General features: G+C 38.8%; 1 protein-coding gene and 1 pseudogene across 2 annotated transcripts; both read left to right on the top strand.

Moving 5' to 3' along the window:
* The first annotated feature begins 558 nt into the window (after positions 1 to 558).
* LOC131834581 (peroxiredoxin-6-like) lies at positions 559 to 15,864 on the top strand (annotated as a pseudogene).
* Positions 15,244 to 18,459, top strand: TPBG (trophoblast glycoprotein). Of its 2 annotated transcripts, none has more exons than XM_059177211.1 (2): positions 15,244 to 15,444; positions 16,160 to 18,459. In XM_059177211.1, exon 2 carries the CDS (start codon positions 16,499 to 16,501, stop codon positions 17,756 to 17,758), a length of 1,260 nt encoding a protein of 419 aa, XP_059033194.1. In that variant the 5' UTR covers positions 15,244 to 15,444; positions 16,160 to 16,498; the 3' UTR covers positions 17,759 to 18,459. The 2 variants fall into 2 exon arrangements, with proteins under 2 accessions (XP_059033194.1, XP_059033195.1); XM_059177212.1 differs by lacking the exon at positions 15,244 to 15,444 and adding an exon at positions 15,852 to 16,000.
* Positions 18,460 to 24,534: the final 6,075 nt, after the last annotated feature.

Genomic DNA, 24,534 nt, shown 5'->3' with positions numbered 1-24,534 from the left:
GAGAGACAGTGAGAGAGAGCATGAGCGAGGAGAAGGTCAGAGAGAGAAGCAGACTCCCTGTGGAGCTGGGAGCCTGATGTGGGACTCGATCTCAGGACTCCAGGATCATAACCTGAGCCGAAGGCAGTCGTCCAACCAACTGAGCCACCCAGGCGTCCCTCCTCTTTCATTTCTGATGGCTTTTGTTTGTTTGTTTGTTTTTTCTTTTTTTCTTAGTCTAGCTAAAGGCTTGTCCATTTTGTTTATGTTTTGGAAAAAAAAACAACTCTTCATTTCATTGATCTTTTCTATTGGCTTGCTAGTTCCTAGTTTACCTATTTTTGCTCTGATCTTTGTTATTTCCTTCTTTTTGCTAGCTTTGAGCTTAGTTCTTTTTTATTTCCTTGAGATATAAATTTAAGGTTGTCAATTTGAAATATTTCTTTTTTCTTAAATAGGCATTTATTGCCTTGCTTAGAATTGCCCTCTTAGAACTGCTTTGACTTCCATCAAAAGAACCAGCTGCCTGGCAGCTCCTGCTGTTGTACTGCCTCATCCTCCCACATCACTGCTCCTGCTATGGCTGGATGACTCCTTATTGGGGATAAGTCTCCCAGCTTTGAGGCCAATACTATCTGTGGCCACATCCATTTCCATGCCTCCCTGAGAGGTCACTCACATAGGGCATTCTTTGTCCTATGCTTGAGACTTTACTCCACTGTGAACTACAAAGCTTGGCAGAGCAGCAAATCTGGCATCAAAATTTACCCAGAGTAATGCTAAAGCTGATAGCTCTTTTAATAGATAATGTTGAAGATCACCTTGCCTGGAGCAAGAGTATCAATGCTTACAATGGTGAGAAGTCCACAGAAATGTTACCTTTTCTGGATCACTGATGATAAGAATCAGGAGTTTACTATCCTGTTGGGCATGCTGGACCCAGCAGAGAAGAATGAATAGGGCATACCTGTGGCAGCTTGTGTGATGTTTGTTTTTGGTCCTGATAAGAAATTGAAACTGTCATCCTCTATCTAGCTACCTCTGCCAGGAACTTTGATGAGATTCTCAAAGTAGTTATTTCATTCAAGCTCACATTGGAAAAGAGAGTTGACACCCTGGTTAACTGGAGAAATGAAGACAGTGTGATGGTCCTTCCAACTATCCCTGAAGAGGCAACCAAAGAAATTTTCCCTAAACAAGTCTTTACCAAGGTGTTACCATTTAGCAAGGAAAGACCTCTGCTACACTCCTCAACTGTAAGGTTCTCTGAGAAGTTGGTGCTGGAACTGCTTGCTTAGCACAGTGAGCAAGAGGACAGTAGCTGCTAATCATGTTTTCCTGCAGCAGCAATTTTGTAAAAACATCCGGGTATCATCCAAAAAAAAAAAAAAAAAAAAGAATTGCTTATGTTGCAGTTTGGTATGTTGTATTTCCATTTTCATTTGTTTGAATATATTTTTTGTTTTTCCTTTTGATTTCTTCTTTGATCCATTTGTTGCTCAGAAGTGCATTGTTTAATTTCCACATGTATTTGTAAAATTTCCATCTTCCTTCCTGTTACTGATTTCTCATTTCATATCATTGTGTTTGGAAAAAATACCTGGTATGATTTCAGTCTTAAATTTGTTAAGACTAGTTTTGTGGCCTAATATACAAGCTGCTCCAGAGAATGTTCCATATGTGTTTGAAAAGAAAATGTTTTCTGTTGCTGCTGGGATATTTTGTATATCTGTTAGGTACACTGGATCAAAAGTGTAGTCCAAGTCCAATATTTCCTTATTATATTTTCTGTCTGGATGGTCTATATATTGTTGAAAGTGGGGCATTGAAGTCCTCAACTGTTATTGCACTGTCCATTTCTGTCTTCAAATCTGTTAAAATTTGCTTAATCTAGTTAGGTGCTCCATTGAGGGTGCATATATGTTGTATACTACTGATGAACTGACCTCTTTATTATTATATAATGATGTTCTTTGTCTCTTGTTAGAGTTTTTTTTTTAACTTAAAGTCTAATTTTTTTATAGAAGTTTATCTTATTTTTTCATTTTCATTTGTATGATAAGTCTTTTTTCACCTTCCAGCCTCAGCCTATGTGTGTTTCTAAAGCTGAAATAAGTCTCTTGTAGACATCACATAGTTGGACCTCATTTTTATTTTATCCATTCAGTGACACTGTCCTTTGGGAAATTTAATTCATTTATAGTTAATTATCGACAGCTAGGGACTTACTATTGCCATCTTGTTAATGTTTTGGGTGGGGGGTGTTTTGTAGTCCCTTTGCTCATTTCTTCCTCTTTTGCTATATTTCTTGTGATTTGATGATTCTCTGCACTGGTATACTTTGATTCCTTTTTCTTTTCTGAATCCATTACAGGCTTTCGCTTTGTGGCTACTATGAGGCTTACATAAAAGTCTTAAACTTATAATAGTCTACTTTAAGCAGTTAGCAACATAATTTTGATCGCATACAAAAACTCTACCCTTCTATTCATCTCATTTTATATTTTTGATGCCACAATTTGTATCTTTTTATATTGTATGTCCACTAAAAATTATTGTACTTACAGTTGTTTTTAATACCTTTGTTTTCTTTTATACTGGAGTTAAGCAATTTGCACACCACCAATATAGTATTAGAGCATTCTGAACTTGACTATATATTTACTTTTACTAGTGAGTTTTACATTTTCATGCTTTTATGTTACTAATTAGTGTCCTTTTATTTCAGCTTAAGAAATCCCTTTGTCATTTCTTATAAGACAGAGCTCGTGGTGATAAACTCTCTCAGCTTTAGCTTATCTGGCAAAGTCTTTAATTCTTCATTTCTAGGGGTGCCTGGGTGGCTCAGTCAGTTAAGTGTCTGCCTTTGGCTCAGGTCATGATTCCAGGGTCCTGGGATCGAGCCCCATGTTGGGCTCCCTGCAGGAAGTCTGCTTCTGCCTCTCCCCCTCCTTGTGCTCTCTCTCTCTTGCTCAAATAAATAAAACCTTCAAAAAATTTCATTTCTGAAGGACAACTTTGCAAAGTATTCAAATATTCATGTTGGCACTTTGTATATATCATCCTACTCTCCCCTGGCCTTCAAGGTGTCTCTTTTTTTTTTTTTTTAAAGCTTAACCAAAGAGCCACCCAGGTGCCCATGCAAGGTTTCTGCTGAGAAATCCTATCATAGTCTGCTGCGTGTTCCTTGTATGAGAGGAGTTTCCTTACTTTTGCAGCTTTCGAAATTCTCTTTGTCTTTGATTTTTGACAGTTTTATTATCATGGGTCTCAGTGAATTCCTCTTTGGGTTTTATCTGTATGGGGACCTATGAACTTCAGGTACCTGGATGTCTTATCTCTGCCCAGATTTGGGAAGTTTTATTTCTTTAAATGAGCTTTTTGCTTCCTTTTCTCTCTCTTCTGCTTCTGGGACTCCTGTATTATGAATATTGTTTTTTCTGATGGTGTCCCATAATTCATTCAGGTGTTCACCACTTTTTTTCATTCTTCTTCTTTACTCTCAGCAGACTGGATAATTTTAAATACCTTGCCTTTGAGTTCACAGATTCTTTCTTCTGCTTAATCAAGTCTTCTGTTGATGCTTACCATTGCATTTTCATTTCATTCATTATATTCTTCATCTCCAGAATTTGTTCTTTTTGCTTTGTTCTTTTTTAATGATTTCTATCTTTCTGCTGGTTTTCCTATTTTGTTCATGTATTGTTTTCCTGATTTCAGTAAGTAGTCTGTTTTCTGTTATAGCTTGGTGAGTTTCCTTAAAACAATTATTTTGAAAATTATTTTTTTGGCCAGAGAATTCATAGATTTCCATTTATTTGTGGTCACTTACAGGAAAATAATTATGTTCTTTTGGTAGTGTAATGTTTCCTTGCTTTTTTGTGTGGTTCTTGAAGTCTTGAATTGCTGTCTTCTCATTTGAAGAAGGAGTCACCTCTTCCAGTCTTTACTGACTGGCTTCAAGACATAAATAACCTACATTGGTCACAGTCCAGTTTGGAAGTCTGAAGGTTTTTTCTCAGAGGTCTTCTATGAATGTGTCTACTCCAAACATATTATTCTCTCTCGGGGGAAGTTTTAAGATTCTCTGTTCTCTCTTGATCCTGCAAAACTGTATTGGGTGCTGAGAGTCTCCTATTTATGTTTTCCCTAGAGTAGCTCCTGGAAATGTTCATATTTGTGAGCATTTTTCCAATCTCACAGAGTCAGGCTGGCTTTCTGTATTTAGTTGTTTGCAAAGGCTCTTTTTTACTGTCTGAGGAATCATGTGCTGGTAGCTGGCCCTGGGGGTTGGGATGGTAAGAAGGTGTGGGTGAGATGGGGTTATCTATGGGTCAGTTGTAGGGGTCTATGGGGAAGATGTTCCCAGCGGCTTGGGGGTAGGCTTCCTGATGGAGTTAGCAAGTCAGTTCATGAAAAAGTCATTAATGATATCCCTTTAATGAGTCTGGAGCCCTGGCTGCAGGGGTAGTTTTTGAGGTCAGTCTCTGAAATGTGTTTTGACCTTAGGGGATTCTTAGCTCTCTAACTCTCTATAGTGAACTAGCCGGCCTATGATTCTGAGGAGCTATTGTTTTTGAATGCCCTTAATTTAAAAAATAAAGTGCTAATTTCTTCAATATATACAAATCAATTAGAAAAAGAAAAAAAAATCCATTGGAACAAAATGGGCAAAAGATATGAACATATGGAGTTAAAAGGAAATATCTGTGGTTTTAAACATATAAGGAAATTATCAATCTCACTATTAATGAGACAAAAATACAAATTAGAGCTATACAAAGATTATATTTTCATGTGCAAGATTGGCAAGGATGAAAAAATGATAACACAGTCCCAACACTGCTGGTGAGAATATAAATTGTTACAATAATCTCTGAGTAGTGCTTTGACAATACCTATCAAAATCACAAAAGCCCATATCCTTAAACCACTTCTAAGACTTACCCTGGAGATACACTGGCAAATCTGAAGTTGACATATACACTCATTAGTCACTGCTGCACTGTTTGTAATAGCAAAGAGCAGAAAACCTTCTAATATGGGTTGTTTAAATAAATTATGTCACATCAGTTTGTGGTAGATTGCACAATAGCCCCATTTCGTCAGATTTTCCTCTATATGAGTCCTTCACGGCGTCATTTTGTACTGCTCTCCCACCATGGATGGGATATAATTCCCAGCTCTTTGGCCTTAGCACATGATTTGTTTTGGCTGATAGCATACTGACAGATGTATGCCAACAGTATTTTGAAAAGGACTTACCTGGATTGGGCTTGCCTTCTCTTGTTCTTCTACACTTGTCAGGAGAAGAACATGGAACATGCCTACGCTGTTCCACTCATCTTTTGGAGGAAGGTAATAGCCACTTGGAGAGGAACTGTCTTCAAATAAGCTGTCTCAGTCAGGCTCAGCCTAGAGTAGAGCATGCCAGTCAATTTCTATAAGCACAAGCAAACCCAGATTAGCAGAGTTAACGAACCAAGTCCAACTCAGATTATCCAATCCTGCAGGTGCATACACTGTACCTGCAACAAATTTTTTCAGAATTTGTTTCAATTCTTTGAAACAAAGAATTGTTTCAAGCCACTGAGTTTTGAGATGGTTTATTACACAGCAATAGATAGCTCATACACTGTACAATGGATACTATCTACCCATAAAAGAGTTCTTTAGTATAGTAATAGGAATAGTCTCTGACATTTACAGTTCAGTTAAATTAAGTCCAGGACAATGTGAAGTATTCAAAATCATTTGTAAAAATAAATTTGCATACATATGCATAACCTATGACTAGAAGGATACACGAGAAAAGCTGATAAAACTTTGATGCCTGTGGAAAGGTTATCCAGATAGCTGAGGGGCAGGAGGAGAGAAAAGACTTTTCCTTGTATACCTTTTGCTACTTCTTAATTTTCAACTGTTCAAAGGAATTATGAGTGTTAAAAAATAAATTAAAGTATTTTTAAAAACTCAGGCTATTCCGGGTGCTCCAAATTCTTCTAGCAACTAATAGAGCAGAAAAAAATTCTGGCATCATTAGATTTTTCTTCTTTTAAAAATGTCATTTTTTTTTAACATAAGTGATTGTGGAATTTTTTTTTTTTTTACTGTTCCCTAAAATTGGGAGTTTCAGCAGTATCTGTCTAGCTACACAGCTCTAGTGTATTATTATTGCTTGTTAAGTAGTATATGTAAGGAACTCTTAATTAAAACTCAATCACATAGGATGCCTGGGTTGCTCAGTCAGTTAAACGTTGGAATCTTGATTTCAGCTCAGGTTATGATCTCAGGGTCATGGGATAGAGCCTCGTATCCAGCTCCACACTGAGTGTGAAGTCTGCTTGAGATTCTCTCTCCCTGTCTCTCTGTCCCTCCCTGCACACAATCTCTCTCTCAAATAAATAAATAAATCTTAAAAAAAAAAAAACCCTCAATCTCATGAAAACAAATGGCCCAATTTAGAAAATGGGCAAATGAACTGATCAGACGCTTCATGAAAGAAGATACAAAGGTGGCAAATAAAAACATTAAAAGGTACTTAATATCACTGACCAATGAAAAGCAAAATGAGATACTATTACACATCTTTCAGAATATCTAGAATTAAAAAGTCTAATCATGGGGCGCCTGGGTGGCTCAGTGGGTTAGGCCTCTACCTTCGGCTCAGGTCATGATCCCAGGGGCCTGGGATCGAGTCCCGCGTGGGGCTCTCTGCTCAGCGGGGAGCCTGCTTCTCCTCATCTCTCTCTCTCTCTGTCTCTCTGCCTATTTGTGATCTCTCTCTGTCAAATAAATAAATAAAATCTTTAAAAAAAAAAAGTCTAATCATGTCAAGTATTAGAAATATGTGGGCCAACTGGAAATTTTCACCACTGGTGGTAATGTAAAATAGTATAACAACTTTGGAAACCAGTTTGGCAGTTCCTGAAAAAGTTAAAAATGAATCTACCATATGACTTAACCATTCCATCTCTTGTTATTTACCCAAGAGAAAGGAAAGCATATGTCCACACAAAGACTTGAACATGAGTTTTTATCAGAGCTTTATATAAGATAGCCCCAAACTGGAAACAGACTGAATATTCATCAATAGGTAAAGGAATAAACAAAATATCCTATACCCATACCAGGAAATACTACTCAGTTAAAAAAAAGGAGGGAATGAATTATTGATACTCATAACAACATAGATAAATCTAAATTAAGTATGCAAGTGAAAGAAGCCAGTTCATAGTGTATGGTTGCATGGGGATGGGTTTGGGTAGAGGTTACATGAGATGGAGGGATTATTAAAGGTCATGAGGAAACTTTTGAGGGTGATAAATATGTTCATTTTCCTTACTCAAGGGTATATACATAAGTCAACACTTACCAAGTTACACTTTAATTATATGCAAAAGAAAATTGAAAAAGAAACCAAATGTTCAGATTTGTAAACTGAGCAGTCTTTTGTTATACTATGTGTTTTCTATATTTAATAACAAAATATTTACATTGAATTTACATTGAAATAACTATTTACATTCATTAAAAAAACTAGATTTCCCATCTTCTGCAAATTGATTGAATAAACTAGTGGAAACAAGTTTTCAGGAAAACGGGGCCCTTGCCTCTTTTATTCACCATTACATTCTCAGTTCTCAGTACAGTGCCTAAAAGTACTCATCATACACTTCAAAATTATTCATCTAATAAATCATGATTAAATCAGCTTATTCATAACTACTGGGTCTTTTCTTATTTTAAAGAAGCTTCCAGTTCTTTATGGTAAAGCTTGGAAATTATGGAAATTTTAAAGTGATTGCCCATACTGTGGTATGTAGTTGCTAAGATTATAAGAAAACTCTATCTACCTATCCATCCATCCATCCTATATATGTTTGCATTCAGGCAACCTGTACCAATGAAGTTCTATTGGTCGCTTATAGGTGGCACCCTGTCTGATTATTGAACACTTATTAGTCCATGTTTGCATTCACCATACTGATTGTAAACTATTTTGAATATCATCCCTTCACAAATGTCATCACATCAATATTCTTGAATTCAAGTATTTCTTGATGCTACACAACACTCCAGAAGGTTTTAGTTCAAGTTCAGTATAGGCACACTTTGGCATGACCTCTGCACCTAAATCCTTTATTCTACCATCATCCATACCACTCAGGCCATATGATTTGACACTGGTTTGACTTTGTTTCCCTCGTTGAACTCAACTTCCATTTTTTTTTTTCCACTGACAAGGTGATATGATATATCTCTATTTCAAAATACATAATATATTTAGTCCTCTCTTCTTGGGCTTTTATATGGGGATCTAAAGTAAATCTGAAAAACATTCACTTACTGGCTTCAAATATTTCAAGCAGTTCTAGTAGGCAACTTATTAACCTATGTACTTTAGCTCACTGAATGAGACTTATAAAATACATTAGAGAAGCTTGGGTCTCGTATCCAAGATTTGGCCCAAGTCTGTCTGCTGAACCTCTGCCATGGACATGCAATAGATTGTCTGTCAATTTGCCAGGATTTGAAATTTTTTAAAGGAGAATTTCTGGCTTTGGAGGTGGCTCTGTTTGGAAGACAAAGTAAGTACCACAAAAAAAAGCAGATTAATAAACATTTATTGAACTGTATTAAATTTAATTGAAATTAATTGAATTTGGATGATGGCTACAGTTGCAACTGTTCCCATTTCTTGACTGTATTCCAGTTTTGGTTTAGAACCCAGTTTGCGCAAGGTCTACAGAAATGGAAAAACTTCAATGTCACCTTCAAAGTTGAATTACCTTATATTAGAAAAAAGAGTATTAGGTAATATCACTGATTTAAATATTTAATCGTAATTTCCTTTGAAAAAAAACAATTTCAACAAAATCAGGTAGATTTTCCTTTAAACAAAATTCACTATTTTATCCTTTACTCTAGGTATTTTTCACCTTCTTACAGCCAAATTTGACTCTTCATTTTAGAAATACTAGAATTCTCCTGGACATCACTGAAAATACAGAAATTACAATGTTTTAATTTTTAGAATGATAAATGTCTGTATTCCCACCTCCATACTGAATAAGTCACCATATCTTATAGAGTCTAGCTCTTAAATATCTGTATAGGTTGTTTTCATCCCTTTTAAAACTAATGTTTTGGGGCGCCTGGGTGGCTCAGTGGGTTAAAGCCTCTGCCTTCAGCTCAGGTCATGATCCCAGGGTCCTGGGATCGAGCCCTGCATCGGGCTCTCTGCTCAGCAGGGAGCCTGCTTCCTCCTCTCTCTCTCTCTGCCTGCCTCTCTGCCTACTTGTGATCTCTGTCTGTCAAATAAATAAATAAAATTAAAAAAAAAACACTAATGTTTCCTTTTTAAAACAAGTATTTTATGAAACCCCCCCTTTACAAAAAATTTATGTTCACACATAAATTTTAAGTATATACTATATTAACAATAATATAAAGGAGAAATTAAAGGAGAATACTTAAATATTAAATAATATTAATAACCTATAAATGTTTGGGCATAACTATATTAGAACACCTAATTTGGTGGTAATATACTTCCATCTCTTTACAAATAGGCTAATATTTAAGAGAAAGTAGACCAATATTCAAATAAACAGTGACAATTTTTCTTTATATTAGAGATTTTGAAGTAAGATTCACCGTGGATGCAATAACTACAAATGCAAACTGATACAGTTGGGTTATATTGGTGATTTAAATAGCATGAGTAGCCAAGCTGTCAGAAATAAAATTTTGTAACATTCCAAACAAAGCAATATATGTTCTTCCTTCAATGAACATGGCAGCCTCATTCCTGTAAAATTCAGTGTGTATGAAAAATCATACTATAAGTATTTACAACTTCTATGTAAAATGGAGTTGTTTCTAGGCTGAGATGATTAAAATCTGGCTTTTAACCTATAATAATGTCTAGATGGATATTTGAATGTCGTGTGGGAAGCAGAACTTTTCATTGCATATTACTATCCCTCTGATTACAGGATGTCTAATATCTCCGGCTTCTACACACTAAATGTCAATCAGGGACAGCCAGAAAATGCCTCTGCAAATATCCAAAATGCCCACCAGAGGCAGTGTCACTCCGTTAAGAACTACTGGTCTATCTCATCTGTTCCTGCCTTGCCAATCTTTTACCACTACTTTAGTTGGGTTTTGTTAACAACTAGCACTTGGACCTCCCAAATTCTCTCCCTGTCCTCGCCTTTTCTTTTCTTTCTTTCTTTCTTTTTTTTTTTTTTTTTAAAGATTTTATTTATTTATTTGACAGAGATCACAGGTAGGCAGAGAGGCAGGCAGAGAGAGAGAGAGAGGAGGAAGCAGGCTCCCTGCTGAGCAGAGAACCTGATGTGGGGCTCCATCCCAGGACCCTGGGATCATGACCTGAGCCAAAGGCAGAGGCTTTAACCCACTGAGCCACCCAGGCGCCCTGGCCTCAGTCTTTTCTGCTCATATTTCATCCTTCAAATAGATAGCAAAAGTGATCTTCCTGAAGGACACATTTTAGAATGCATCTAAAAATTCACCTAAAATCTGGTCCTGTCATTTCCCATCTTGAGTATGGTCAGACGCTCCCAGGCACTATAGGATGAACTCGGACATTTTAGAATGGAGAGAAGCAATCTGACCTTGTATTTAAAATCTGACCTTGTACTACTCCTTCCAATGTGTGCTGTGCTCTTCTCCTTGTACTCTCTTTAACTCAACAAGTTCTCTGAGTCATTCTACCAACTTGCCCATCATTGGTCTGATGAGTTATTAATAACTCAAAGTGTTATTTAAGCATTGCTTCCCCAGTGAAGCCTTCTTCAGACAATCTCCCCACGGTGCCCCTGACTCTGGTGCACACCATGTTTTATAACTCTTAGATAGTCTGCCTCTGCCACTACACAGTGAGTTTAATCTGACAGTAGGGATTTTTGTTATCCACTTTGTACCCCAAGAGCATCAACTAGGTAGAGGCCATATGTTAAGCTCTTAAAAAGTTAAACACTTTTGGGGTTCCAGGGTGGCAAAGTTGTTAAGTGTCTGCCTTCAGCTCAGATGAAGGGTCTGGGATACCAGGGTCCTGAGATCGAGCCCCACACTGAGCCCCACACTGGGCTCCCTGCTTGGTGGGAAGCCTGTTTTTCCCTCTCCCACTCCCCCTGCTTGTGTTCCTGCTCTCCCTGTGTCTCTCTCTGTCAAATAAATAAAGTATTTAAGAAAAAAAAAAAGTTAAACACTTTTAAAATTGAATGATCTTGTAATGTTACTGTAATGTTAGCTATTTATGTTCTGCAGATCACCATGTAATTTATTTACCTTTCAATATTTTTTCTTAAAGAATCACGTATTTCCATCCAGTTTAAGTCCCCATCTATTACAGCATTTTATCTTGTTCTTTCTTTAGTATTTTAGTATTTATCTTTATTTTAGTATTTATCTTTATTTATCTTTAGTATTTTATTTTTCTCTTAGATTTTACTTTTATTTAACTTTACCTAATTTATTTAATTTAGCTTTATTTAGTTTTTTACTAAATTTACCCTCTTTATGTATCTTAGACAAGAAGCCCATTTCTTCCTAAAGTGATTTGGAATCAGCTCATGAAAAAAGTTTTGTTTTCTTTCATTAACAATTTATGAGACTGATGCGCTACCTACTGTGCTAACAAGGCACCTTTTCATTAACAATTTTAAAAATATATTTTTTTACTTGAGTGGATATATATAACCTCATGTTGATTGTTTGGTTTTAAGTGTTGGTTCATGGTTTTATGACATATGTGCTTGATGTTAGTCACCAATACTTGATTTTGTTTTAGATATTTTTCAGATTTGAGAGTACTTACCTTTATCAATTATTTTGCTAATTTAAGGCAGAGACTAAAATGAAGTAGTCTTAAAAAATGTTGATGGTTGTCCATGCTGTACTACTGGGCTTTCTTCTGCCTCATGAGGGTGGCCATAATCAATCATCCTTTTTTTTTTTTTTTTTTAAATACACATTATTCTTTGCCTTCCTAGGGCTTAACAGCAATATTTCAACGAGTTACTAATGAATTTCTTTTGGGTCATTAGAATAAAAGCGGATCCTGTAGAAACAATTGAAATAAATGATAGTACAGACACATTTTCCTAGAGGCTACAAAGTACCTATTGAAATACACTAATTGGTTCTTCTCCATTAGGACATTCAGATTTTCCTTTTATTTCATTTTGGAGTGAAAGAATAAGTGGGAAACAAATGTGCTCTGAAATCCTCTGTCCTGCTCTAGAGCATGAAAATAGCATCTCACACAAAAATTTTTCAAGCTGTCAGGAGTAAGGCAAGTATGATAATTTAAGATCATTAAATGCTTAAGACAATCAAAATAAAATGGATCCTAGTAAGCTTTTCTCACTTGGAGGAAACTTCTTTAAAAAGTAGCTACTGATCTAAATGTCTTTCAATAAGTAATTTTTAAAAAATGTGGTATAACAATTCAAAGCATGGAATATTTTGCAGTCTTTAAAAAAGAAGAAAGCAAATCTATATGTATGGACATAGAATGATATATAGTTGTCCTAAAATAAGAAAAATTATGAATAATACATATACTATGATCCCATTCATATAAAAATAGTAGAAACAGAAGTAAAATATATATAAGAGAGAAGAGATTGGAAAGACACACATCAAAGTGCAGTCAATGCTGTACACTGAATTAGTTTCTATTTCTACTGAATTAGTTTCTATTTCTTCCACCAGGTTATGAGTTCCTTGGCTGCCAGATCAAATAAGGGGATGCCCAATTAAATTAGAATTTCAAGTAAACAATGGATGATGAGGAGGATTTTAGTTATATCCCAATATTATATCCCAAATATTACACAGGACATAATTATACTAAAAAACTATTCCTTATCTGAAATTCAAATTAAACTGGATGCCCGAATTTTTTTATTTGCTAATTCTGGCAATTCTATTTTAAGAACCATAAACTCTTCATCCTTGTACTCTTATCATTAGCATACTAAGAGACATATAGTGGTTGCATAATAAATCCCGAGAGGGAGAGGAATTGAGGAGAGTACAATAACAGGCTGTTTTGCTAAGTCTATTATGTATATATCTCAATCCTAATGGAAATGCCTTGAAGTTTTATTACTGGCCCTATTTTACAGAATAAGAAACAGAGGTATACAAAAGTCACACACAGTTAATGAGGAAGTTAGAAATGACCCCAAGTTTCTGGGTCCTGATTTAATAGCCATAACCAACTGCCAGCTGCCAGGAGGAAAAAGGAGAAAAGGGGAAAGAGAACCAAAGGTGAGGCTTTGGTTCCTCCTCACCCTTAGTAGCTCAGCAGGACTGCACAAACCCAACCTTGCCAGAGATGGAATGTGGTGTATGTAGGAGAGACAGACGAATCTGGGCCTGGTCCCTGTATCCACCACTCCACCACTCATGCAAACAAGTTACATAATTTATTTTGACTTCAATTTTCTTGTCTGGATTAAGAGGACCTACCTGACCACTGCCATGATAAGCACAGCAGATAATTTCTATAAAGTGATCAGCACAAGGTTTAGCCAGTGAAAGAATACTCAGTCAAAGCTAGTTATTATTGGCCCAGAACCCCAGTTTTTTCATTTGTAAAACAGAGTAACATCAATAACAAGACAGTGATATCCATATTGCCAAGCTGATTTGAGAATCAGATGAGAGGTATATTATCTTTCTAAATTCTAAAGCGCTTCCCATTTTCCTTGAGTACTTGCCCTTTACACAGAACTGAATTAATACCACGCCAAAGCAGTACTACAATTTTTCCCGAGTAATTCATTTTGTTTTTAAAATTATCATACAGTAAAATCCACTCTTTGGTGTGTAAAGTTTTGTGAATTTTAGCCCATATAGATTTATGTAACCTCTAGCCCAGTACAGATACAGAACATGACTATAGTTTTTGAGATTTTTTCAAAGTGTTTCATATTCTTGTTGCAAAACTCTAAAAAAAAAAAAAAAATTAGATAGCCATGAAGATACAAATTAACAAAACTGGCTTTTTGTACAAATCTATGCAGCCTCCCAACCCCTCTAGGTCTTGTCTGGGCCATTTTTGCTGTTGGTCCTGCAGAATGTCTTTCCACAAAATTCATCAGTCATGGGCTTGAGAGTTGGGACATTTCTTCAAGCTAAAGGCCCAAGGCACAGGCACAGACTTCAGCATTCTTTATTTGTTCCTTTTTTATATGACCTTCCAGAACTTAATTTTCCCAACTATTTCCTCTACTTGCCATTTGCTCTCACAAATGAAGAGAACTGTCAAATGAAGGTCTGGAACACCAGCACCTTCTCACCCTTTCCGGAAAATTATTGAGGATACAGAGTTACTGAGAGAGCAAGGGTGGAGACTTCAGGACCCTAAACCTCTCCAATATAACAGCTCCTCCAGGCAAAAAAAATTAAGCTATCCCTTCCCCAGCAGCATCCTCTACATCTCCCCAGCCTGCCCCGCACCCCCTGGGAGAACAGACTTCTGGACCAAACTTCTGTGCTCCAAGAGCGGCCACCTCCCATCCCCCACTCCACCTCGTGGGCTCTGTTTAGGCAATTTGCACTGACACACCGTTGCCACATCCACTTTTCTGGGTGACTCAAGTCATTGCTATTTGCTTTTTCTTTCTAGGATGCTTTGGCTGCTGTGCTTTCCCTCTGCTTTTAATTTGGGGAGGAGAAAAGCTAATGAATCAAGAATGAATCTCCTCTCCAGTAATCCCTTTCAACCGCTCCCTACCCCCCAAAGTTAGCTCCCGCTGTTCTCAAGTTCCGTAACTACCCAAGAAGTGCGGGGGTGGAACAGGTGGGGACGCAGAATTACACCTAAACCTCAAGTTGGCATGTAAGGTATCACTTTTCTGGGAAGACTTTTCTGAAGCTCCCCTGCAGCTTGGTGAGCGTTTTTGCTGCTGCCGCTGTGCATTTTCTGCTCATTTCTTGATGCTGCTGCTTCTCGTTGCTCTGTCACGCCGAAATCTATTTTGTTACGGCCCTAGGTGCCTAAATCAGGGTGAATTCCACGAGACTTACCAGCGGTTTTCTTGCTGTCCAAGGTAAATACACTAGGCAAAATGAGGAACCACCAAAGGATACAGGGGAAGGGGGGAGAGAAAGGGATTCCCTCACCTTTTCGGGCACATTCCTTGTTAATTTCTACCAGAAGGAGGCGCGCGGCCCAGATCCCCCCAGTCTCCTTTCTTAAATCCCCCTACTAAGGGCTGCCAAGGTTGGCCGCACGGAGGGAGAGATCCCTCCGGCAGGCCTGGCTCTCCCCCCGCCCCCCGGGTTGGTTTTTCCCAGCTGCGGAGGTTGGGCCAGGGGCTGGGGTGCGCGGAGAGTCGGCGCGCCCGCATCGCGGAGCGGAGAAGTCGCGGAGACTCTGGTGGGACTGAGTTGTCTCCGGAGGTGACGGGCGCGGAGGTGAGCTGTGGGGACCAAGCGGCGAAGGCGAAAACCCGGAGGCGGCGCCGGGCCCCTTCCCATCCTCTGGAGAGAGAGTAGCGTAGGTCCTAGGGTCCCCCAGCCGCTTTGTTCGCGGCCTCTCCCCTCCTCTTTGGAGATGACTTGATCCCCTCTGGGATCCGAGGGGATCGCTGGGGCGCGGGCCAGGGGCCGAGGAGTGGGGGGCGACAGCTGTAAGGTCCTCCACTTCCTGCTAATCCGGGAAGGTACCAAAAGAGATCAAAAGACTCCTGTAACCTGAAACTTCCCTCCCATCCAAACCTGGCCCGGGAAAGGTCCGGGCAGGCGCGGAGACCCCGGAAGGCAGGTCGCCGCGGAGGCGGCGGGGGAAGGAGCTGGGAGAGTGAGAAGTTTGGTCCGGGAGGCGCAGGGGATTAAGCGAGAAGTTAGAGGCGGGGGACGAATCTGATCGGGAAAGGAGGAGGGCGGGAGCCTGGAAGGGTATATCTAGTGTGGGCCTGGGCAGAAGGAAGACTTTATGCTGGGTGTCTCGGGACACGCGTCCCTCTCGCGGGTAAGGATGTGCGTGGGACTGGGGAGGCGAAACCTGGACGGGCTTTCGGAGGGAGTCTCGGGGACCAAGTAGGGACGACTGGGCTTGGAGAGTCCGGTTCCCGAACTCCGGGAACTGCAGCCGCCGCCGCTCCTCACGCTTCTCTCCCGCCTGCCTCAGGTCCCGGAGCGGATCAAGCGTGAGGCGCCAACAAAAGAGGCAAGGAGGTGCCACCCGGGGGCGGCGGCAGAAGAAGAGCGGGAGGAGGAGCGCGGAGCTGAGAGTCCCGACCCGCCGTGCGTACTTTCTGGAGGGAAGGGGCGGGGGAATCGACCCCGGGAGGGGAACGCCCGGTGGCGAGGGGTTTAGCCAAGTTCCGGCCGCGGCGTCCCTCCTCCGCTCCCACGAGAGGAAAGTTTTCTCCAGACGCTTCCGGCCGGCCCGCACCCTCCGGACCCAGTCCCCGAGCCTTCGGAGCGGGCGCCGTCCCAGCCCAGCTCCGGGGAAAGCCGCGCCGCGATGCCTGGGGGGTGTTCCCGGGGCCCCGCCGCAGGGGACGGGCGGCTATGGCTGGCGCGGCTGGCGCTGTTCCTCCTGGGCTGGGTCTCGTCTTCCTCTCTCACCTCCTCGGCGCCCTCCACCTCGTCCGCGTCGTTCCTGGCCTCGGCGGTGTCCGCCCAGCCCGCGCTGCCAGGCCAATGCCCCCAGCCCTGCGAGTGCTCCGAGGCTGCGCGCACTGTCAAGTGCGTTAACCGCAACCTGACGGAGGTGCCCGCGGACCTTCCCCACTACGTGCGCAACCTCTTCCTTACCGGCAATCAGCTGGCGGTGCTCCCCGCCGGCGCCTTCGCCCGCCGGCCGCCGCTGGCTGAGCTGGCCGCGCTCAACCTCAGCGGCAGCAGCCTGGAGGAGGTGTGCGCGGGCGCCTTCGAGCATCTGCCCAGCTTGCGCCAGCTCGACCTCAGCCACAACCCGCTGGTCAACCTCAGCGCCTTCGCCTTCTCGGGTAGCAACGCCAGCTTCTCGGCCCCCAGCCCCCTGGTGGAACTGATGCTGAACCACATCGTGCACCCTGACGACAGGCGGCAGAACCGGAGCTTCGAGGGTATGGTGGCAGCGGCCCTACGAGCCGGCCAAGCGCTTCGCGGGCTCCAGCGCCTGGAACTGGCCAGCAACCACTTCCTCTACTTGCCTCGGGACGTTCTAGCCCAACTACCCGGCCTCAGGCACCTGGATCTGCACAACAACTCTCTGGTGAGCCTAACCTACGTGTCCTTCCGCAACCTGACACACCTAGAAAGCCTCCACCTGGAGGACAACGCCCTCAAAGTCCTTCACAATGGCACCCTGGCCGAGTTGCAAAGCCTGCCCCATGTCAGGGTCTTCCTGGACAACAATCCGTGGGTCTGCGACTGTCACATGGCAGACATGGTGGCCTGGCTCAAGGAGACAGAGGTAGTGCAGGGTAAAGCCAGGCTCACCTGTGCATTCCCGGAAAAAATGAGGAATCGGGCCCTCTTGGAACTCAACAGCTCCCACCTGGACTGTGACCCTATCCTCCCTCCATCCCTGCAGACTTCTTATGTCTTCCTAGGTATTGTTTTAGCCCTGATAGGCGCCATTTTCCTATTGGTTTTGTATTTGAACCGCAAGGGGATAAAAAAGTGGATGCATAACATCAGAGATGCCTGCAGGGATCACATGGAAGGGTATCACTACAGATACGAAATCAACGCGGACCCCAGGTTAACCAACCTCAGTTCTAATTCGGATGTCTGAGAAACATTCGAGGACAGAACAAGGACAGCTATGCATGAGATGTAGACTTAAGCTTTATTCTGTCCTAGGCTTGCTCCACTTCCACCTTCCACTGTGGACACCGCTGACCTTGACTGAAAGCAGTGAAGGGAATTTGCTCTCTTGTTATGTGAAGTTTTTTGGTGTGTCCTGTTAATATAAGACGATGAAAGACTGTGCGTAGTGTTTTATCCTTTTCCTTTTCTCGGAACTCGACTCGTGTGGAGGGATTTTTCGAGTTTTAGCATGAACGTGGACTCCTGGCTGTTTCTCTTAGTACAGTTCAAGGTGTAGCCAGTGTACCCACACAGATAGCATTCAACAAAAGCTGCCTCAACCTGTTTGGGAAAAAAACACTTTATTCATAAATATCGGTTTTATTCTCATGTACCAAAATTGTGGGGAAAATAAACGCATTCCATAAACTGCCTGCAGATCTTAGCAAGCTCTTCAGAGTAACTCCATAGCCCACAGGAGCACCTGCATCCGAGAGCATGCTTATATTTTACTGTTCTACGTATTACAGAAAAATAGCTTGCAACTTCAGATAACTTCTTTAACAAAGTAAACTACTTTTTTGGTTGCAGTTTATATGAAACTATACTGAAGTTTTTTTATAAACTGCATTGAGATCCAACAGACTAAATTGTTAAGAAAAACTTCAATAAAGATTCTTAAAAGAATTACAGCTGTGTTCAAGTTTGCTATTTGGAAAAAAAAAAGGATTGGGGCAATGATGTCAGAATGGTCTTGGTTTTGATGGTAATTGAGGTATTACTTGTATCTGAAAACGAAAGTGGAGTAGTGTTTTAAGTAAATAGAATTTGGAAATAGTTTTGAGATGGTAGAACCTTTCAGGATTTAAATAGAGAATGTGAATATACATGTAATAGACTTATTGTAGTCTGAAAGTTAATGCTATTCATGAAACAATTTTGTAAGAGCATTATAAAGTTGGTAAGAGGGGAGAGTTCTGTATGATAAACAGCTCACAGTTCGGAGCTTTTTCTAGGCTAAGTTGTTAGAATGGAACAAAATTATTTACTTCATAAAATTTTCTATATGAACTTGTTCTATGGGTTTTTAGAGCAGAGTATGAAACAAATATAATGCAAATGTTTTAAAATGAAGTGTCTTAAAGACAATACTCTAAAACAAAAGATTAAAAATGTAAATTAAAAAAATTTCCTGAGCATAATGTAAATTGGAACTTAGATTTTCTTGAGAATACTTAAAAAAAAAAAAAACACAACCATTTAAAATAGAATATACATGGTCAGTAGTTTATAAGAGATCCTGCTTGTATGTTTAAAAAACCGTCATGACAGGATATGAATTTGAGGAACTAACCAGAGACAAAGGCCTACATCCATAAACAAGTGTCTTAATGAATCATAGGTTGTGTTCAGTTCATATTTAAGAATTGGGGAATCGAAATATTCCTCACCTCTACTTTATATTAGTATATACACCTGTGTGAAGAATAAATCACTGTAGGTGTAAATAACAGCAATTGCTTAATCAATTGATACAATCAGTAATGGACAAGATTTTATTTATTTTTTTTTCAGTTAATTGTATGCCAAGGAAGCCTAAAAGTAAATTCCATTACTCTCCAAGCTATTATATAAAGTGACATTAGCCATTATTGCTTAACATACAGTGTAGGTAAACTTGCATCAATAAATCTTAAGGTCTTTTTTCTCTTTAAATTGATTATGTTCTACAGTGCTTTATATTTGAAATAAAATTAACATTTCCATATGTTTATAAATGAAATAGGATTGCAGTCCTTTAGGTAGGTTCTAGAGATCTTTGCCTATTTCTTCTTTGAGTTAAATTGAGAAGTTTTGAAAATAGGACTAAAAAGTTATGAATCTTCCTTCTTTAGACTTTGTAGTTAGAATATGAAGTTCTAACTAGATTAAGTTTTGTAAGACTCATTTTATGATATAGTATTTATTATGTACAGGAGTTATTTCAGATACTATAATTAATTACCCAAGGAAAGGTTGAATATATGGTACTTAATATTCCATTAAACATTTTAAGTGTTCACCAGGAATTCATAAACTGGCTGACTGTCATCATTTCTTAGGAATAATAAAGATATTAATCTGCTAACAATAGTAAAAATATCTAATACATAAGGGCACATATAGCATCTCAGAAATAAACTGATAGACTTTGGTAAGTCTGCTGATTCTGTGGAAAACAAATTGTAATGCTTGCAGTCTATTTAGAAGAATTTTTTCTTCTTCATCCCATGATAATCTTAGCAGTTAAAAACCAAGCTCTAGCTAAGATCCAGGAAAGCAGTAGATTTCCTTAGTCTAGTTTTTCTCATTCACTCACTGAAGCAGGATCCCGGATAAAGTGAAGGTGTTTTTGCCTGTTAGGTGAATGGCTTTTTTGAAGTTATGACTTCTTGCTTTTTCATCCCCTTGCTCCTTCCTTTGTATAAACTTCCCAGTTTGCTCTTGGTCTCTTTCCTGTCATATCACTCCTTGCTAGTCTCCATTACATGGCAATAGAACATTCCTTGGACAAAAAATATTACTGTTTGGAAACAATTGCTATTGTGCTATCATAATACTCTAAGTCTGTAAACTCCTAAGGCAGTCTGAGTTCCTTAGAAGATAGGTGCTATATAAATCCAATGAGTATAAGGGAATATAAGAAAAATGAAATAAAAGTATCATAACTTTAAGTGTTTTAAACACTGATCTTTAGTACCATTTTGCATTACTAATCCTAAAAATTTATTTTATAAATTTGAAAATTTATTTAGGAAATTAAAGTATATTACCTACCAAAATAAGTTTTTCAGGAAGAAAGTTTTGAGGAAAACATGTTTCCTCTGTTTGAAACAAAGCTGGTTCAGCGGAAACACCCTTCATTTATCCTTTACAAGTTTCATTTGAAGAAAGTTAGAAAAAAATACTTAAAAATGTAAGCGCTTGATAAATCCCTCAATTTAAAAAGCTATTAAAATGTCCAATAAATTTCTATTTAAAGTGCAAGATTTCAGAATAATACACTATTTGACCCTGAATTGTAACCATCCCCTTTCCATGTAACCATTCAATTTGATACATTAATATATATATATCATCAATTTTGCTGCCTCCTGTGATTCAGTGGTGACCTGTAAGGCACATTTGTACCTTATGGCTGACGGATTTTTCTGACAAATAGGGAGACTTTGAAGCACAGTCAATAAAATTTTTTAAGGGAAAAGGAGCTACATAAATTGATACTATAAGTAATAAACAATATTTTTTTTTTTTTAGAAGTGGGGAAAGGCTTAGTTGAAATAAATGAGTAAATCATAACTGGTAAATTCTTTTACAGTATCTTGATTGGCAGCAAAGGTGGATTATGCTCAATATTTAATTAGAAATAACATATCTTTATTTTCTGTTTTTAAAGTAGATGTAAAAAAAAATAAAAATAAAAAAGAAGGTCCCAATAAATTGTGATTATTTCCTCAGGGATTCTGTTTTACTCTCTCCCTTTGGCCTAATGTTCTATTACAGGGCTTAACCTGTAATGTCTTGAGGACATTACAGGCTTTGCAGCTCTAGGTTGGGAGTCTTTCATATCATTTCTGCTTTCCATTTAAATTTTTTCTCCAAATACCACACTACAAGAGACAACCATGAGGATTTGCAAGGTTAAAAACAATTTGGCCTGTGCTTTCTTCCTGCTCCAAAATCCATTCAGTTATCCAGCCTTCAGAGAGCAGCACCATAAAGTGAAGACTGACATTTATTAGCTGGATTCAGGTTTCACTTTTATACTTGTGCAAGGATTTTTCATGGTAAAAGAGGGAAGGGAGGAAATCGTGTTTATAGAAAATACATGAAAAATACCTTGAAAATGTCCTTTTTAAAATCTTTCAGTAATAGTGCAATGATGCATTAGAAATAATTAAGAAAAGATAATCTGTATTGTTCAGGTGATCCTGTCTTCTTTGAGATGGAGAAAAACAGCCCTTTGAGGATGTTTGTACAATTATTTTTCTGTTCTTATCGTTATAAATGATTCAAAAATGCAAACTGGCTTCATTTGTGTTTTATCGTAAAACGTTTTAGCAGCTCTAACTTTAACTTGGTCATGGTTAAAAAAAAATCTAGATTTAAAAAAATATTTAATACGTGATTTACATACTTTTGACAGGAGTAAGAGCTCTTAGTATTTCAAAATTGGAAGGGCTCTTAGATGTGTCAAGCCCAATTATCTAAGCTATGGATGAAGAAACTGATAATTGTGACATATCATTATGTTATATAGAGACAACCAGGACTCCATTTCAGGGTTCCCAACTCCCCTTCTCATGCTCTTTTTGCCACAGGATGGCATTACTAATTACCTACCTTCAGTTCTTTGGAATTCCCATGTCTAATATAAAAGGCAATTGCTGTGAATATATCCGTTTTATTGTTTTGTTTTGCACTCATTCAATATGTTTTGGTTTGATCTAAATTTCACTTCCATTGTGTTCAAAATTACTATGTTTCAGACCCCTCAATATGCCCCTCACTATGTTTGAGATAATTTTTTCATAGCAATCATATTACCATGAAGCTCCTCTGAGTCTACGAGAGGAGCTATTTTGAAAATTTAATGGTGTTATTTCTTTTTAAAAGAAAAATAAAACTCTGGGAAGCTGTGCTAGCTTGTGTAATTCTATCTTAAAAAATGAGTTAGCTCAGCTGGCGAGAACATTAAACAAATGAGACCAAGTTCATGGCCATGGAGACTGTCAGTTTTGCATGCTCAGGTCTAACCCCCGGCCGAGGCCTGCTCCAGGTGCATGCTGCCATCCATGCTTTGAGGGCCTAGACCAAACAGAGAATCTACGTCAGTGCAAATCCCTATCACACGGGAAAACCAGTGGGCTGATGGGCCAAATCCTGGCAGCCGTGCTGGTGATGTGCTAGTTTACTGTCTTTACCTACGCAGGGCTGAACGTAGTAATCCCTATGTCCTCACTGTGGTATGTATGCCACAGACCACAGAAAGTTTCTCATTTATGTGAATTTTAAGAAAAATCTATCTATCATGAGTGACTTTTAATGTACCACATGGGAAATTAGTTAGGTTTGCTTTGCTATTTAAAATGAAAATATGGCTTAAGTTTCGGGATCGCGATTACTCTGTCACAGACTTGTATGTAAATGTTTATAAAAAACAAATGCAGTTTCTGTTTAGCAGACATTTCATGGTAACAGGATTTATTTGTGGTTTACAGTTTAATGTGGTTAATGTAAGGATTCTAAGGAAGTAGAACCTTAACATAGGACTCACTATAATACTTTCTGTGAAGGGTAAATATTTAATAATATGTTTTAAAGAACCTGAGGATGTTATCAAGATAGGCTTTTTTAAAAAGTGGAATTTTATAAATTTCCCTACTTAAGTTCTCTACCCCCACAGTCCTATTCCTACATCTGTGTCTTCTCCCAAGGAGAACCGTGATACACATTTCAAGGTGACTATTTGCGCACAGGAGAATTGGACTGACTGAAACATTAGGTGGGTCAATTTGCAAATATACGTTTTTTTTGTATAAGACAGCTTCTCGAAGCTTTACAATACAGTTAGTGAACCGTTTGCAAAGAGGACTTTATCTTTCACTTAGACATTCTATGGTTATTCTTACAGATCACGGCAAACACATGGGTATTAAACATTTCAGGACATTTTAAAATGAAATCATGCATATTTCTTGTAGATTTTTTGAAAAATACAGGAGGGAAACACCATGAGCTATCCTATCACTACAGAAAAAAATGCTTCACTATTGAGATAAACGGCCATTTGTTTATACCACATTGTATCTTGCCTTTTCACTTACAATGTTGTCAACATTTCCCTAGTTTCATTAAAAAAAAATTTATGTCTGGGTTTTAAAGTACAAGGGCAGTCACATATTTTACAAATATAGGACTTTTTTGCAATTTCAGCTAAGGTTCTAATGAGCACTGTTGTACCTCCCGGTGTTTCTCCATCTTTTATTTTCCCCTTCAAGTAGATCCTTGAAGGAGAATTACTGCATCAGAAGGTATAATATCTTTTTTCTAACCCCTAAGAATATTTTTGATGTCTGTCTAAATTAGGAATATTAAACATAGACCAGCATAGTTCACTATATATTTTAAATCTCACACCAAACTTTTTGCAGTGCTGAATGGTCTGTGAACAGGATTTTGAACAGAAAGAAACCTTAAGTTGCCAATTAACTTGTCACTGTTTTTAATCCACCAATGTCTACTTTTTGTTAAAATAACAAAATTAGGGCATAGGTAAACCCATAATCCAGTTAAAAGTGTCTCTGTATGTGCATGTGTGTGTGTGTGCACACATGTGTAGGTTACAGGGTTGGGAGAGGTGGTGTGGGGTGTGGAGGAATATCTGGGAAATTAATTTTAGCTAGTTACAAGTTAGCAAGCAGTTTTCAAGACAAATGTATGTCTTTGCCTGAATTCTCTTTTTAGATGATGTGTATTCATACTTAGAATTAATTTAGATTCCATGTATATGATTTAATTGTTCTAATATTACTGTTAATTTGCTTTAAAGTTTCAGTGAACTCCTATGAACCATTTATTCAGTTCATTCAATAGATATTTATTAAATACTTTCTATATACCAGGCACTATTGTTGCACTGGACTAAAAAATGAAGTTTCTGACATAAAATTGTTTCTGATCCAGTAGAGGATAAGTATGATAATAACTAGCATTTTATTT

The sequence above is a fragment of the Mustela lutreola genome, chromosome 6 (genome assembly GCF_030435805.1).
Source record: "Mustela lutreola isolate mMusLut2 chromosome 6, mMusLut2.pri, whole genome shotgun sequence".
Taxonomy (NCBI): domain Eukaryota; kingdom Metazoa; phylum Chordata; class Mammalia; order Carnivora; family Mustelidae; genus Mustela; species Mustela lutreola.
The sequence above is the reverse complement of the archived record's forward strand: the minus strand, read 5'-3'. Positions and strand labels throughout refer to the sequence as shown.